The sequence below is a fragment of the Pseudorca crassidens genome, chromosome 5 (genome assembly GCF_039906515.1).
Source record: "Pseudorca crassidens isolate mPseCra1 chromosome 5, mPseCra1.hap1, whole genome shotgun sequence".
NCBI classification, from domain to species: Eukaryota; Metazoa; Chordata; class Mammalia; order Artiodactyla; family Delphinidae; genus Pseudorca; species Pseudorca crassidens.
The window spans coordinates 90,873,405-90,891,707 of record NC_090300.1 but is presented as its reverse complement, the minus strand read 5'-3'; the positions used below and the strand labels follow the sequence as shown (position 1 = coordinate 90,891,707).

The following is an 18,303-nucleotide window of genomic DNA, read 5'->3' as shown; positions in this document are numbered from 1 at the left end:
GGAGTGTGATGAAGGGATTTCGGAATCCTTAAGCTAGAATGGAGAAGAGGAAAGTTGCCAGTTGTTTTTCCCCTCCCCAGTTTTACCATCATAGCTAAATCACTCCCACATTCCAAGTGGGGTTGAGCGATCTCACTACAAAAGCATATTTTAGTACACAGAAACAGTTTTCATAAAATATTCTAATAAAAAACCACATCTTTCTTTACTTGAGATTTCTCCCTCTCAGATCCAAGAGAATATTCAGAGTAGGCAAGCAGAAGAGCCATGTTTATATTAGGAATCCCTTTCATTTCACTCCAGACCATAATGAATGCCCAGCGCCAGCTGAAACCATGACCAAGTCGAGACAAAAGAGGGCTCAATAATAGAAAGACCAGAAGTCTAAAAGACAAAACAGATTTTAAAAAGTTATTTTTGTTATAGAAATTTCTTTCCATCCCATTCTATGCTATTCCAATCTATTCCCTGTGGAACTGCCAACTCTCAGACCAATGAACCATCTTTCACACTCTGTTGGCATGGCACGAAAGGAAGGCAGAAGGGCATTCCATACCAAGAGAATGGTATTATTCTTTTTCTTTCTTTCTCTTAGGAAAGTAGTGGAGTAATTCCACATCACCTTTGAGTGGTGCTTCTCCAGGTGGAAAAAAAGTGTTAGAGACATTTTGTAGATATACTCTATTCTAGATCTCAAAAACAAATAAAAGCAAATCTAATAAATACAAGAGAAAATAATGTCCTCTTTCTTTTTCTTTGTAGATTTTAATCTTACTGAATCTGCCCAGTATCAGTTAATTCATTTCTATTTCTTCTTTTAATAACAGATCATTCTTATATTTTACACTAACTGTATCTGACAATTTGGGGCTAATTTCCATTTACTTGGCACTGGCTGACTTGATGTTGAGTCCCAATTAATCTTCCTAGATGGAAGTAGAATGTTAACAATTTTGGTGATGGAGATTAAAGAATTGTTATGGTGGTTTTCCTCTTCTATGTTATCTCCTTTTCAGTTACATAAGCAGATTGTTTTCTGCCTTTTAACACTGGAAAGGGGGCTACAAAAATTATTTAGGTAAAAAAAGACATTTACAAGGAGAACTTCCATATGATTTTTATTTATTTATTAGACATGTGATCATTTAATTTATTTTTAATTTTTTTGAATCAAAGCTAGAAAAATGTAACCTAAAAGTAACTAAACATAACATCACATAACATAACGTAACATGGCAGAATGCCAGAATCGTCAGAACACCGAACAGAGCAGATATCAAATAATAGTGAATAATAATTTAGGAGGAAAGAAAGGTTATCTTTCTTTTTTAAAAAATTTTATTGGAGTAGAGTTGATTTACAATGCTGTATTAGTTTCAGGTGTATAGCAAAATGAATCAGTTATACATATGCATACATCCACTCTTTTTTAGATTCTTTTCCTATATAAGCCATTACAGAGCATTGAGTAGAGTTCCTTGTGCTGTACAGTAGGTCCTTATTAGTTATCTATTTTATTCATAGTAGCATGTATATATCAATCCCAGTCTTCCAATTTGTCCCTCCCTGATTTTTAAAAAGCAATTTCCAACTATACTTTATTAAGAGTAAGTTATTTGTTATATAATATATATATTATATTAATATATAATATTAAGCGAACAAAGCAAGATAACATTTTTATTTATGATAGGTGTTTAACTTCATGAAACCTCATAGAACAAAAAACAATAAAAAACACTGGAGGAAATATACGAAATGTTAATAGTGGTTGCTTCTAGGTAGTAAGATTATGAGAAGTTTTTTTCTTTTTTCTAATTTTCAAAAATTTTACAACATGTTTGCATTGCTTTGAAATGTAGTTAAAAATTGAATAAAACACTGAGTGCTAACTTGCTGATGATTCCTTGGAAAGTTTGAGTGAATTTTTCATTCTAAGGTATGAAACATCTCTGTCATTTAAAGAATGTCTTCAGGCTTAGTCAATGTCTTATAAATAGAAATATTCAAATGACTTTCTTACCTGAAAACAACAAGTGTTAAGCAGATATTTAATGAATAATATATATCAGAAAATGATATATATAAATATGTATGTGCAGGAATTAGAAGTCCAATGAAAGTGAACACCATAAGAAAAGCAACAAATGATAGACAACTCCAGAATCTGCATTTTTAGAAAAAAATTTAAATATAATTAATTAATCTAACATGTTCAATGCAAGACTTACCTATGTAAGGCATTGTGCGGCATTATAAAGAAAATAAAGATGAATAAGGCATTCACCAACACTCAAGGGGCTTATAATTTAACTGGGGAGTAAGGAGCACTAAGGCAAGTAAACAAATACTTCTAAAGCAATTTTAACCAGTTTACACTGAATGTCAATTAGTGTCTTTCTATTTGGGTTGACTTTGAAAGATATGTTAGGTTGTAGCTATACTATTTGACAGAACTCATTCAGGCACTATGGTTCAAGTAGCTGGAAAATACTGATTGTGAAGTCCTTGTATCATTAGGAAGATCTAAAATTGTTTATTTTAAAAGGAAATACTGAACTACTAGTCTGATTTACATAGTGATAGAATTAAGCCTTTGCCCAAAATCTAGCTAGCACTTAGAATATGTGAATGAATCTTTTATTCACATGAATGCCCTTTGTAGATTCTCCTTTTGTGATTTCTGAGTCTGTACTTATTCAAGTACTCCAGAGCCCAGGAAAACTCTGCATCATTCCCAAAGCTCACGTTCTCATCAGCTGCAGGCAAAGCAGTTTGAAAAAGTACACTCAGACACGAGTATTTGTCATTTTTGGGTGTTGGGACCATAGCTATTTAAAACTTCATGTTATCTTTCTGTATATTTCATGTCTTTAAGGTTGACATTATATGTGTAGCAAAATAAATGGAAAAGATTAAAAGGGCACATGAACACCATTTTATGAGAGGAAAAAGAGCTTGGTTTTACCCATATGCTGCCAGACTCTGTCCCTGAAACACAAATACCTAGGCATTACCAGAGAAAATTTCAACATGAAACGCTGTGGGAAAATGTCTCCAAATATCAAAAATCTCAGTCTTGTTGAGATTAGCACAAAATGTAATCAAATCAATTAAGTGACATATATTGAAGAGTTATCAAGACTCTTTCATATATGGTAGAAATTAACGGGAGAAATCTTATGAGGAGGAAACCAGATTCTGTAAGGAATCAATGCCCACCAAATTCAGAGTGGATATGAGCTGAATAACCAAGCTCCAAATCCATCTAATAGACGTGCGCATGTACGTGTGTGTGTTCAATCAGTCAGGCACACAGAAAAAAGCTTCTGAATTTTTTTTTAAAGTCTGTTTCCTTTATTTGGTGATCATGAGTTATCCTAACAAATCTAGACCTTTTACGGGAGCAAAGGGTCACAACCCTTTCTGTATATAAGTATCATCTTGGAAGAGTTTTTTAAAATCAGATATCCCATGCTCTCACCCTCATAGATTTTGATACTATAGATCTAGGCATCTGTATCATTTTTATATCTCAATGTTGCACAGCCCTTAGCCTAGAGGAATGATAAGACCTTATGGCCTGGACATTTTAGGGACATCAATTTGCCAAGAATAAAATATTATACAGGTTGGCACTTCCCTGGTGGCACAGTGGTTGAGAATCCACCTGTCAATGCAGAGGACATGGGTTCGATCCCTGGTCCGGGAAGATCCCACATGCTGCAGAGCAACTAAGCCCGAGCGCCACAACTGAGCCTGCACTCTAGAGTCTGTGAGCCACAACTACTGAGCCCGTGTGCCACAACTACTGAAGCCTACGTGCCTAGAACCTGTGCTCAGCAACAAGAGAAGCCACTGCAATGAGAAGCCCTCGCATCGCAATGAAGAGTATCTCCCACTCGCGGCAACTAGAGAAAGCCCGCACACGGCAGCGAAGACCCAATGCAACCAAAAATAAACAAAATTAAAATAAAATTTAAAAAATAAAAATAAACCAAGTAGTACTATATGACTTAAGAAGAATTATATGGGTTGACAAGGAAGTATCTCTTATTTGGGGAATTTCTTTCTAACAAGGTGATGTATGAATAGAAGCATGAAATAGAAGCATGAAATTGGCAGCTACTTATGCCAATATGTAAAGGAAGCACATTTCAAGAGCAGAAGCACAAGAACACAAGCCCAAACAGGAAGCCTGTTTGGTATATTTGAGGAATAACAAGTGTGGCTAGAGCAGGGTGGGTGAGGGTGAGGGTGGTAGAAATGAATCACAGAAGTAACAGGGGGACAAATACATCATTTGTTTGCCAGTGAAACAACTTTGACTTGTAGCCAAATGAGAAGTTATTAGATGGTTTTAAAGAAAAGAAATGATCTGGGTAAGGAGGAAATGAGGTGGGTGAGGGTCAGAAAACATCATAGGTTCAATGCGTTATATTCTCAGTGTGACAACAGAATTGTTAGAATTGGGGTCCTAGGGGGTTAAGCTGAAAAGATGGGAGATGGTGCGCCTCCTCTCTTAGAGAGTAGCATGGACCTGCTGTAGACTCTTATAGGATTTACCATTATTATCTTAGATTTCTACTGTCTCAGAGAGTAGGAGCTGCCACATATTATATTTTAGATAGTAAGATTCTTGAAATTGAGATTATGAAGTTATTATTTTTATGAGCATAAAGTGGGTGGCTGAAGCGGAGTGATAGATGTGCTCACAGGAGGAGATGAAGTCTTGGAATTGAAAGGTGAGGGAATAGTAGGATCAATTGTGTGAATATTGATTGATGCCACTAAGGATGGTGATAGCATGATGTTGGAGAGAGTCGCAGTGAGACAGCGGCCAAGATCTTCACAAAATGGAGAGTGTGACTCAGAGTTCTAGAGATAACTACAACCAAGAGGGTGGCCGATGGTATAATCTGATGGCATGAGCTTCAAAACTGGGCTCCTCTGGGGAAGAATAAGAAAAATAATATAGAAATGACTGAGGTACAGAAAAATCACCCACCTCAACCCTAGTCTTATAGCACCAGGGATGCAGGTGAGAAAGACACTATAACCTTTAAGGAACACGAGGGAAATAATGTCTTCAGGGGAGATCCAGCTTTCAGTTACAGCAAGAATGAAGGGAGCCTTCAGAATCACTTCCCATAGATATAAATACATGCATAACATTTTAAATTCTTCTTACAATGGTGGCCCAATTAATGCTGCCTAGCTGCTAGTACAACTGGCTTCCTTTGTAATTGACAGGAAATTTTAGTGACGTGCTCTCAAATCCTATAAAATCCTATACTTTTCAGCTTCTGACTTCTGAACTTACTTCATCTTCCATAATGATCTCCCAAAAGCCAAAAAATCATTGATTATGTTCAGGGCCTCTGTTAACACATATTAATATGTTGCCATTGTGTGATTTAGGCCAAGTTCCCATCCCATGTATTGGAACATTACAGAAAGTACCCCTTCTTCAAGACTGACACAGATTCCACTCACCCCCTCAGCTGGGTGCCCTTGAGCAAGGCACAATTTGTACTCTTCTATTTTCTTTTTTAACACTGCCAATTGTATTTAAATGCCCCAGCTTAATCTTTTAATTGGCTTTGCATGGCCTCTCTTCACTGTCCTTAAAATATTGGTCTTCCATTCTAGTGGCAGTGCCAAACTGACCCATATTGGAGCCTGAGGCAAAAGGAATTGTTAGTAATACTGATCTTTCTTTTAAAATTCTGTATTTTCACCATGGATTTTTTGTATTAATTTCAATTTTAAAATATTGCATTAAAATATTTGCTTTGATTACTGAGTGTTTTGGCACCCTCTTAAATTTTGTGCCTGAGATGAAGGCCTCAGTTGCCTTACCTTAATCCTAGCCCCTGTCTAGGGGATTAGACTGAACATTACTGAGTAATATGGTCAGACTTAAGGGAATTAGTGGTGAAATAGAGTCAACATGAACTCAAAGTGAGGTTACAAATTTTGCTTAAAGATGGAGGTTTAGAGGACATAGGCAACAGAGTTTTTAGAACGGGTTTTTAGTTAGCTAGTTTTCAAGTCAGTGTCTTATTTTGACCATGTAGACGTAGATGTAGTTACTATTACAATATTATAACTTCTAATGTACGAAACAAAGTGAAAATATGCTAGCCACTCACTCAAGAAGAAGTGCTTCAACTCCTGGTTTAAAACTTGTAGAATTTAAAAAAAGTCCCATAACGACGATGGTAAATATTCCAGACATTCCAACTAGCTTACCTATGTTTTTAAAGAAACAAATATAAAATATTAATTTTACATCAACAGTGGCACAAATTTTGCCAGAGATGAAAACATCAGATATCTGATAGCAGTGACTTCATATAGAGAGGCTATCCCCCTTGGTTTCAACTGGATAATATCACAAATTATTATCACCACCCATTGTCCTTCTTCCTCCTTAGATTCATACCCAACTGTGCAGAAAAGTCTGTAATGAACATCCTTGCACTGCTTTGGCTTCTGATAATTGGCAACAATGTGGAGTTCACAAATCTCTTCATGTGCCCTAGTGAGGCTAGAGCACCCTTCACAGGTCTAATTTTTTCAGAGGGGCTCTGGATGAATTAAATAGAAGTGAGCTGATGAGCTCTCTATGGACTAGCTCACTTCACATACTTTTTCTTAGAAGACAGTAGGAGATAGAAATGGTTTGATCTTGTGACAAGACTAAGGGAGTGGAGCCAATAGAAACCTAATATGGATCTACTCCCCCAGTTTAATTTTGGTTTGGTGAATTTACTGTCAGGGACTGAAAAGTGTACAAAACTGTGGAATATTCTTAAACATTCTCATAGCTTTCATGAGCTAGAGGGAAAAATAATTTTGAAAGTAGCTTATAAAAGTGATATATTATCACTGTGAAAAATTCAAATAATATGATACAGTATAGAGATTATATTTTTTAGAAAAAGGGAATACCCATAATTCCACTGCCAGGACTTCAGGTATAGTTTTAAAGAACATTTTGTTTGTTTGTTTGTTTCCTCTTTTTTTTTTTTTACATCTTTATTGGAGTATAATTGCTTTACAGTGGTGTGTTAGTTTCTGCCCCATAACAAAGTGAATCAGTTATACATATACATATGTTCCCATATCTCTTCCCTCTTGCGTCCCCCTCCCTCCCACCCTCCCCATTCCACCCCTCCAGGCAGTCACAAAGCATGGACATATATACGCTACCAAATGTAAGGTAGATAGCTAGTGGGAAGCAGCCGCATAGTAAAGAACATTTTGATTGAAATTTCTATTGAAGAGAGGACTATATTTGCCTAGAAAAAAATCATAAGATAAGCTACTTGAAAGTACAGAATGAGACACCCAGAAGGCAACTCCAAGCATTAAAGGCTGCTTGCTGAATTTCTATACTGGAGACAAGTGGTAAAAATTAAGCGGGAAACATGGAAAAGTGAGGAGATATGGGTAGCTGTTAGATCTCATAGAGTTGTGAACTACACAACGTAATTTTCCTTGTGAGCTCCCCTTGTCTCCATCTTCACTAGAGTTTACTAAGAAGAAGAAATTGCTATATATTTATGAGGAGGCAGCAGAGATTATGAGGAAGAAAACTCCAGAAATTTTCAGAAATTATGAGGAGATATCTTTGGGTTTTCATAGACTATAGAATTGGAAGCTTAAGATAATTGGATTAAGATCTTAGAGAGGAGTGGAGTACCCTGTGAACACTCACAGAGGCTTGCTTCTAACATACATATATACAGTCACACATTAAGAAAAACTACAGAGGGATTATACAGCAATACAGTTCTGTAATGGGCTTATTTTTTTTCTCTTAATTTTTTTTCCTCTGAACTAGACATTGTTCTAGTTAACAAGTACAAATTAAAATTTTTGTTTTAATATTGAAGAATATTATGGATATGCCACTTTGACCATTATTGCCATGTTTATCAAATTGTCATACATGGATCTGTTTTGTGCCCCTTCTGTTTCTTTGGTTTACTTTGTATTTCCCTGTTAATAGCAGTTGTATTTTAATTACTATAGGCTTTTTAAATGTTTAATACTTACCTAATTGTAAAATTCTTCACTTTAAAAAAGTTGTCATGCATAGTCTCACAGTTTGTTTCCAGATGAATTTTTAAAATTATTCTGTAAAATTTCACCTCCCTCCAAAATTCTATCATTATTTGATTCAGATTGTGATAATCTTAATTTGATGAAATGTACAACATTATCACACTATTGAGTCTTCCTTTCTAGAGATGGAAAATTACAAGTTTTATATTCTTTATTTTAGTTCTGGCTAGGAATGATACCTAAGCCAGAAACGAACACTTTACTTAGTCAGTTTTGAATCGTGAAGGAAGAGGAAACTGTGGATGCATGTGCTTTGAGATCAAATCCTGGACTACTCTTTATAACTTGTTAAGTAATGGTAAAATTTGGAAAATAGTTATGATGACTACCTTGAAGATATTAATATAAACAATAAGCTACGTCAGGGTAAAAGTTATTTTACATTAGATTTATATTTACTCATTATCTGTTTTCATGAAATTCTGTCCTAGGATTTTTTTTTTTGCTAAAATGTTTATTGAGACATCTTGACTCTAAAAATTTAAAATAATTTTCTTGGAGATAGGGTAGGGGATTATGAGATACAAATTATCATGTATAAAATAAATACACAACAAGGATCTACTGTACAGTGCAAGGAAATATAGCCATTATTTTGTAATAACTTAGAATGGAGTATAATCTATAAAAATACTGAATCACTATGTTGTACACCTGAAACTAATATAATATTGTAAATCAATGATAATTCAATTTTTAAAATTAAAATAGATAAAATTATTTCCTTGAGTGTAACTCTTAATCTTGAGGCTATGCTTACTTAATGATGTTAGAGGAAATTATGTTTGCTGGAATATAAATTTTGTAGCATTAGGAATACACCATTAAAGTAGTATGTAACGAATGTACTTGTACTGACTCATTATTCTCTCACTGTCTATTAATTCATTAACGATTGTGCAACCTCACTAGATTATAATTGGTTTAAATCCAGATTAGTTAGGAAACCTCACATCCCTATGTTCTGCCTTTCCTTCCTCAGACATGAAAGTAGTGAATCCTGTTACTCTAGCATTTCTAAAAAGAAGCTTTTCTTTGTGTCTATTTAAATTTTATATTTCTCAGAAGTATAAAATGTGTAGCTTTCTGTTTAAGTCCAAACTTCTTGTTAAGTTTATTCCTTGATATTTTATAACTTTTTGCTAATGTAAAGAGAATCAATTTTCATTATATTTTATAACTAGTTACTGCTGCTTTATGAGAATGCTATTTGATTTATTAATTTTTGTATATTTGCCTTATATCAAACTATTAAAGAACCTTGTTTTCTTAGTTTATTAATTAATTCTCTTGGGTGTTTCTATATAATCTAAAATGTTTTGTCTTAGTTTATTAATTAATTCTCTTGGGTGTTTCTATATAATCTAAAATGCTGTGACTAATGTAACCATTTTCTCCTTTAAAATGTATAAACGTCTTTCTTTTTTTCTTATTATATTAGCTAGAGCTTCCAGAACTTTTTTTTTTTAACCTCTTTATTGGAGTATAATTGCTTTACAATGCTGTGTTAGTTTCTGCTTTATAACAAAGTGAATCAGCTACACGTATACTTATATCCCCATATCTCCTCCCTCTTGTGTCTCCCCCTCCCACCCTCCCTATCACACCCCTCTAGGTGGTCACAAAGCACCCAGCTTACCTCCCTGTGCTATGCAGCTGCTTCCCACTAGCTATCTATTTTACATTTGGTAGTATATATAAGTCCGTGCACTCTCTCACTTTGTCCCAGCTTCCCCTTCCCCTTCCCCACGTTCTCAAGTCCATTCTCTACATCTGTGTTTAATCACGGATATGAGGCTAGGCAACACTCTTATTCCTAAGTGTAATGGAAAGACATAGTGTAATTTGGGAAGTAAGTATTATCACACATGCCAACTCCAAATCATTTGTGGAGCTGTCTAAAGGGCTGGGTTGAAAGGGATTCTGAGGCTCTGTCAGGGAACAGTGATATGGCTAATTATCATTGCCTGCCATACTTCTTTGAGAAGGGAGTTGTGGTAAATGGATTAGTAATGTTGATAGAGTTTCTAATGTTTAGCCTTCCTTGATCTGTAACTTCTATTTTTATTTCCTTTTTGATTGAAGAGTTACCAAGAAAAGTTTTTTTAAATTTCAGGCAGTTAGAATGTTTATTTTTAAAGATCCTCCTTTTGAAGTTAACATTTAATTGCATTGTGGTTGAGCAATGTTTGAAATTTTATTGTAATGTTCTTCTAGTCTAGTTTATTTCTGTTAATGTCTATATGTCTATGTAAAGGATAAGTATTCTGTTTTGGAAGATAAAACTCTTTATATATCTTGTGAGCCAAGCATTTGAGTTTTTATTTAAATCTTTTTATAGCCATAGTCATTTTTTTGTCCACTTGGTTATGAAATTATCTAGGAAAGGCATGTTAAAGTATCTCATTGTAATGATTTTGTCAAATTTCTCTTGTCATTTATAATTGTCTTTATATATCTTGGCACATTGTTTTCCATTGTATACATATTAATATTTTTAATCTCCTTTGATACATTGTTTTCAAAAATATTCCTTCTAGATCAGTTGAATGTTCTTTTTTGGCCTAAATATTTCCCATATCTTTATTTTCAATTTTTCTACATCATTTAATTTTAGGCATATCCCTCTTACTTACAAATATAAAAGATGAGGTATAGAATTGAAAGGTTGAGACTTATATGATTCACATCATCTCCAAAAACAGTAGACAACCACAATTGTACCAGTTTTGAAGTTAGAATTCCAAACAAGAGACTTTCTATACAATATGACCAAATTTTATCCATGATGCTATGAGCTGTAAGAAAGGGGAGTAAACAGGAAATAATTAATAGAACTTACTTGCTCTTAATTTTAAGTGATAATCTGGGTCAACTTTTCTTTTTGTCATTCTCTTTAAAAATAGCTCATAGTTTTTGGGGTAGATGTAGGGTATTTTCTTATTCCTAAATTGAAAGACTTTCTTTTCAAATGTTAAAAGTCAGACACAAATTTGTAAAATTTGATCAGTTTAGTTTAAGAGCTTTTTTCAGTCCCCATTAGGGAATATATATTTATTCAGTGCCAAAATTGTAATACATTTTGGAAAAACAGTAATGAACAAGAAGTAGAAAGTCTCTAAACCCATGGAACTTATTTTCCAGGTCTAACATAATACACACAAAGAAATACAAAACAAGGAATGCCTCTGAGTCCCAGCTGAGTGAATTTCCTGTATTGTCTTGGCCTGCCAAACCGATCCAATTGGTTCCTTATTGTTGGGCATTTCATTGTTTCCAGTTTTTTCCCTGATAAGCAATGTTGCAGTGTGTATTTCTGTACATAATTATTTTGTAATTCTCTGATTACTTCCTTAGTCCCCAGAAGTGGAATTACTACACTAAAGGATAGTTGATCCTTTATCGATATTATTATATCTTGCCAAATTGCTTTCTACAGTCGTTATGATGCCCTCCCCTGGAAAACAGGAGACCTAAGCCCTTGATAGCCTTGATTGCCGGAATCAGGCATTTTCAGTGGGTGAGGAAGTCCTTCCCACCTTTACAGGGTGAGGAACAGAGGAGCAAAGTTTGAATTACAGATGAGAGTGGGTCTTGGGGTCAGGAAAGCCTGAAGGGTCAACTTCAACAGAATATGTGAAGAGCAAGAACAAAATCGAAACAAAGAATGGCCAACAGAAAACAGCAACAGCAACCACATCGAAAAACAAGGCTAAATTTGGGGAAGTAAATCCTAGAACTATGCTCTTAGATAGTAAAATGAAGGAGAAAGAATCCATTTATGAATCCTCAATCATGTCCACTGGTGGAGAGGGCACTGTTAAGAGTACTGAGGCTATTTAGATTCCTTCTCTACCTAGTCTCATTCCTATGGCTGAAAGGGAGCCACGGTTTCTAGATATGCCAAGCAGAAAGATTTAACATCCGTAGGGATAGTGTGAACTTGGGAGGAGAATTTCATGAATGACCCTCTAAGTCACATCCATTCTAGGTATGGAGTTGACCATGATGATAATTTTGGGAATCCAGCACCTCCTGTAAATGAAACATAGGCTGGAGGCCAACTCTGGTTTCAGAAAAATGCAGGGAACTGGAGTTAAAAGACCCAGTTTAAAAGTTGCTTTCCCCTTTAAGAAAGAAAAATAGCTCTTAATGAGTACAATATATGCTGAATGGATTTATTAGGTTAGGAAAAGCCTCAAAGCAAATCCATTATTTCTTATAATGTTCTTAAACTTCTAATATACAAATAGGAAAAGGTAAGAACCTCTGAGTGCAGTAACTTCTTGGTTTTCCCTATTATGAAATATGTGTTCACTTCAAAGATAGAGCACTACTGTTTAAATAATTACATGTTGTAAAATAATGATTACTATGAAAATTACTGTTTCACAGCTGTGTTAACTGATATAAATGAAATACCAGTAAAACTTATCAAGAACCTTTCTTAGGGGAAATTCTCCTATTAAAAATTCAGAGAAAGTCCTGATGTCGAAGAAAATAAGTTCACTTTTCTCTTCCTTCTACAGCAGACATTTGTAATAAAATGTTGTTACTATTATCATTTTAACAGTGATTACTTAAAAGTTTGTACTCCTCTGAAATCTAATCAAAAACAAAATTCTATTCCATTGATTATAGTCAAAATTTTGAGGCAAGCTCCACAAAAGCAAGGACTATTATGTTCATGGCTGAATCACCAGGGCCTAGAATAGGAGCTATCACATAGTACATATCAACAAGTAACTGTTGGATTAATGAATGAATTAACTTCTAAATCAGTACTTTTCTTTTTACTTTTCTTTTTTTTTTTTTTTTTTTTGCTTCTCAGTGAATATCAAGAAAGCTCTTTTGATTAGATTGTAGATGTTGCCTCTGATAAAGTTCCCTGAAATTCTGTGATTAGTATTTACTATCTTAAATGGGACCTGGTAGAATACTAGATCAGGTATAGGGGCTGGGCTTGGATCCTTCTGACCAGCATGTATGACTACATTTTACATTTTTCAGTTTCCCCCAAGGGTGGCTCTTGAGTTTTTAAGATGCTTCTGAATATAAACATTTCTTTTTTGTTCACCTTATTCATCTTCAGGAAGCCCTTATCTGCAGCAAGTTTTATGGTAAAAACTCTCTAAGTGCTGTATGGTGTCACCTCGTTTTGTATTCTGGATTTTGGAAAAGGTTGTATGTAGGTAGTTGGTTTGGTTTTCTTATACACCACAGATGGCATATATGAAGAATTTAAAGAGAATGTACCTTCCTGTGCTAAACTGGGGTTCCAGTTGATGTTCCAAGCTGCCATCGCCTGGGTAAAATAATTGGATACAGAACAATGTTGAAAGCAAGTGCTTCTTATGCACAAGTAGGGTAATTAATTGTCCACCACTTGAACCAGCTCCCTAGAGGAAGACATGAGAGGGGTGATTTTTTTTGGAAAAGAATAGTCAGTAATCAAAACAGTATGGTATATACCAGTACTGTACCATTTTGATTACTGTAGCTTTGTAGTATAGTCTGAGGTCAGGGAGCCTGATTCCTCCAGCTCTGTTTTTCTTTCTCAAGTTTGCTTTTGAGTCTTTTGTGTTTCCATACAAATTAAAAAATTTTTTGTTCTAGTTCTGTGAAAAATGCTATTGGTAATTTGATAGGAATTGCCTTGACTCCGTAGATTGCCTTTTGGTAGTATAGTCATTTTGACAATATTTATTCTTCCAATCCAAGAACATGTATATCTTTCCATCTGTTTGTGTCATCTTTGATTTCTTTCATCAGCGTCTTACAGTTTTCAGAGCACAGGTCTTTTGTCACCTTAGGTAGGTTTATTCCTAGGTATTTTATCTTTTTTGATGTGGTGGTAAATGGGATTGTTTCCTTAATTTCCCTTTTTGATCTTTCATTGTTAGTGTATAGAAATTCAACAGATTTCTGTGTATTAGCTTTGTATCCTGCAACTTTACCAAATTCATTGATGAGCTCTAGTAGTTTTATGGTAGTGTCTTTAGGATTTTCTGTGTATAGTATCATGTCATCTGTGAACAGTGACAGTTTTACTTCTTCTTTTCCAATTTGGATCCCTTTTAATTCTTTTTTTTTTTTTTTTTTGTCCTCTGATTTCTGTGGCTAGGGCTTCCAAAACCATGATGAATAAAAATGGGGAGAGCAGACATCCTTGTCTTGTTCCTGATCACAGAGGAAATGCTTTCAGTTTTTCACTATTGAATGTGATGTTAGCTGTGTGTTTGTCATATATGGCCTTTATTATATTGAGGTAGGTTCCCTCTACACTCACTTTCTGGAAAGATTTTATCATAAATGGATGTTGAATTTTATCAAAAGCTTTTTCTACATCTATTGAGATGATCATATGGATTTTATTCTTCAATTTGTTAATGTGGTGTATCACATGGATTGGTTTGCAGATACTGAAAAATCCTTGCAACCCTGGAATAAATCCCACTTGATCATGGGGTATGATCCTTTTAATGTATTGCTGGATTTGGATTGCTAGTGTTTTGTGGAGGATTTTTGCATCTATGTTCATCAGTGATATTGAGTGATATTGGCCTGTAATTTTCTTTCTTTTTTTTTGTATCTTTGTCTGGTTTTGGTATGAGAGTGATGGTGACCTCATAGAATGAGTTTGGAAGTGTTCTTTCCTCTGCAATTTTTTGGAATAGTTTCAGAAGAATAGGTATTAATTCTTCTCTAAATGTTTGGTAGAATTCCCCTGTGAAGCCATCTGGTCCTGGTCCTTTGTTTGTTGGGAGTTTTTGAAATCACAGATTCAATTTCAGTGCTTGTAATTAGTCTGTTCATATTTTCTATTTCTTCCTGGTTTGGTCTTGGGAGATTGTACCTTTCTAAAAAATTGTCCATTTCTTCTAGGGGTCCATTTTAGTGGCATATAGTTGCCTATAGTAGTCTCCTATGGTCCTTTGTATTTCTGTGGTGTTGATTGTAACTTCTCCTTTTTAATTTCTAATTTTATTGAGACTACACTCTGAGCACCACTGAAAGCATGGGGAAGGGACATATAAGATGCTCATGGGAGTGCTGGTAACTGTATTTCTGGTCCTGAGTGATAATTACTCATCTGTATACTTTATGAATACTTTATAATCACTCATTATAGTGTGCATATATCATTTATTTCATACACACAAATGCACACATACACATATGATAAAGGAAATAAAATACTTATTGTTCAGGGCTATCTGAATGTGGTAAATGAGCTTCCAGGCATATTACAGTCTCTTTGCTTACAAGCACTGCGCTCAGGCCTTGTAGATGGCTGTATAACTCACATTTCCTCCCTGAGCTGACAGCTTTCTGTATTGCCTGCAGGGAGATAGTCCCAGGGCGAAGGGAAGGGAAGCCACCTCCTCTCGCCACTGGTGGATGCACTACTTGGCTTATCTTTTGAGTTCATCTTCAACGCATAAAAAACAACATCCCTCATTCTTGTTATCAAGCATTCTGATTCAGCCTAGGCCTGTGGAATGTTGCTTCTATATGCATCCTCGTGAAAAGTCCCAACTCAGCCTCACAACAAAACTACAACAGATATTAAATAAGGGATGTGTGGTAGTGCTTTGTAAAGAGTAAATCATTATACTAATACAATTATGTTTGTATAAGCATAACTTATGGTAAGGTGTTACAAAATCCATGTAAACTTTCAGAAAATACAGGATTCTAATTTTAAGAAATTAAGAAAAAAATAAGTCCTTACCTAAGGAATAGTTTACTTTTTTTTGCAAGCCAAAGTTAATATCTATAATACTAGTAAACACTATTAAAGACACTATAGAGGTCATCAGACTTTCTCCATTAATTAAATTGACGAGGCCTCTAGAAAGACCTGCAGAAGGAAAAATATTTTTTTAAGGTGGGAAAAACTTCATCAATGTTGAAGAATAAAATTTTATCAACAATTAGAAGGATATTCAGCTATGTATTTATATCACATACTTTTCCTACATACTTAAGTATACTTTAGTCATGTTTGTAAACTCCCTTCAAGGAAATTTCATTATGTATCAACTACAAGTTAAGTCTAGATCACCGTGATTAGTTACCAAATTAATTGTCGTTGATTATAGTTTATGTAAGTAAGATAATCAACTAGAGCTCTCATTCCTTGTTTCAAAGCACAGATGAAAACATAAAATTTATTACTTTTAATTCTGAGACTTGGCTTATATAAATACATACATCATGCATTTAAGACAAGAAAAACTGATGGTGGAGGAATAAAGTATATTTATAAACTAAGGCTTTATACCACGGTACCCAATCAAAGTATTAAGGCAATTGTCCTGATAATCACACTATAATTAGACATTGTCTGACTTTCTCATACATCACTTTCGATGGTTTTAGAAATCAAGCTCCATTAATGGAGAGCACCCTGATATAATCTACTTCCATCCTCATCCTCCTCTATTTATGATGATATTCTAAGTTTAGATATCCATCAATTATCATTTTTCTTTGCTATTCAATGTGCCTGTAGGGGAAAACTATAACTTTGAGCACCTTTAATGGTTTTCAAAATGTCCATAGAAAGGAAATATTATTAAGGAAATGGTAAAAGCCCTCCCTGTGAACCAACCACTCTATAGTTGTGATCACAATCTAATACAGTAAGTATGCTGTTGGAAGAGAAGAAAAGCCAAGGCAGTCTGTTCCTGTGGAAGTTCAATTGCCTTGATGGTCCAATTCTTCACCTCTCCCTTCATCCAGGCCCTCTGCTGTAAGAAGTTGCAGTTTCTCTCACCAAAGAGTTCTGATTTTTAAATTTAAAAAAAATATTATTTTTTAATGAGACTTGATGAAAGCAGAGGCTTGAGGAAGATTTCTGCTTCCTCTCTCTTGGATCCCTGCCACCACCATGGCAGCATTCCCTGGCTACCCTTCTGGAGGAATGTGAGAAATACATGGAAGAAAGGTGAATCTTCCTAGTTGAGGCCATCCTAGATCACTTAGTCCCCAAATGACCCTCCAGCTGACTGGAGATTCATTAGTAAGCCTAGCCACAATCAGTGGAGCCCAGCCTATGCCATCAGGGAGAGTGGGAGGGAAGGAGACGCAAGAGGGAAGAGATATGGGAACATATGTATATGTATAACTGATTCACTTTGTTATAAAGCAGAAACTAACACACCATTGTAAAGCAATTATACTCCAATAAAGATGTTTAAAAATATATATATATATATAATTGTAGTTTTAAGCCACTATGTTTTGGTGGTGGCTTTTTAGTCAAAAACAAAGACAAAGACAAACCCTAACTGACACTGTTGTATAACTATTCCATTTTAGAAAATGGGGCTATAACAAAATGTGAGTATTTAGAAATAAATAACAGACAAGGAACATAAGAGAAGTCAGTGGACCCTAAAAAGCTCAAAACAACGTGAATGTATTCATGTACTCCAGACATTGGCCTGGGCAGATTTTATTTTTGAGAATAAAGTAAAAAATATATAAAAGTCTTGCTTTGAAAACTCAGACAAAAATGTTGCCAAGAGAAAGATACTTTATTTAAAAAAATTTTTTTTAAGATGCAAATTGAGGAGAAAAATAAAATTCCAAAAGTAACGACAAGATGGTCAAAGTTTATGAGAACAACCTTGTAACTCAACCCAAAGAAATTATTTAAATTCAACAATGGTAAGCCAGGAAGTCAGTGGAATAAGTAACTAGATTCCAATTAAGAAGAGTATGGAATTCTCTCAGGTAGCATAGAACTCTTCCAAATCTTTTGAGTAGGAAAGGGCCTGACATTGACAGAGTCTCATAGAAGCAGGGTTGAGGGACAGACAAATCTCCTTGTCTTAAAGATATGGCTTTTCTTTATTCACATAGGTACAATTGAGGTTTCTGCACTACTCTGTTTCTACTTGCCTCAGAGAGCTCTTTCCTTTTCAAGTGGCCATAAAAAGTATGTGTGTGTGTATGTGCATGTATGTGCCATATTAAAATTATACTTTAATTCTACTTTAAAGCAAATGTTTTTGTTCTCATTACTAAAAAATAGCTGAGGGAATACAAATTAGGTAATTTTTTTTTTGAATGAGGCTCTTGGATTTTTTTCTGGATTACATTGACTTGATATTTTATACTTCTAAATATAGATTTCTTTCTCCTAAAATAGTACAC

At 34.7% G+C, this 18,303-nt stretch overlaps 1 protein-coding gene across 1 annotated transcript in view; it reads right to left on the bottom strand.

Annotated features, from left to right (window-relative positions):
- SLC9C1 (solute carrier family 9 member C1) overlaps window positions 1-18,303 on the bottom strand; it is a 95,112-nt gene that overhangs the window by 62,389 nt on the left and 14,420 nt on the right. The window contains exons 5-9 of the mRNA XM_067737159.1: window positions 15,872-16,000; window positions 10,773-10,934; window positions 6,156-6,255; window positions 2,024-2,167; window positions 210-384 (exon numbers count right to left, since the gene is read on the bottom strand). Coding sequence (XP_067593260.1) covers window positions 210-384; window positions 2,024-2,167; window positions 6,156-6,255; window positions 10,773-10,934; window positions 15,872-16,000 — 710 coding nt within the window. The remainder of the gene's footprint in view (window positions 1-209; window positions 385-2,023; window positions 2,168-6,155; window positions 6,256-10,772; window positions 10,935-15,871; window positions 16,001-18,303) is intronic.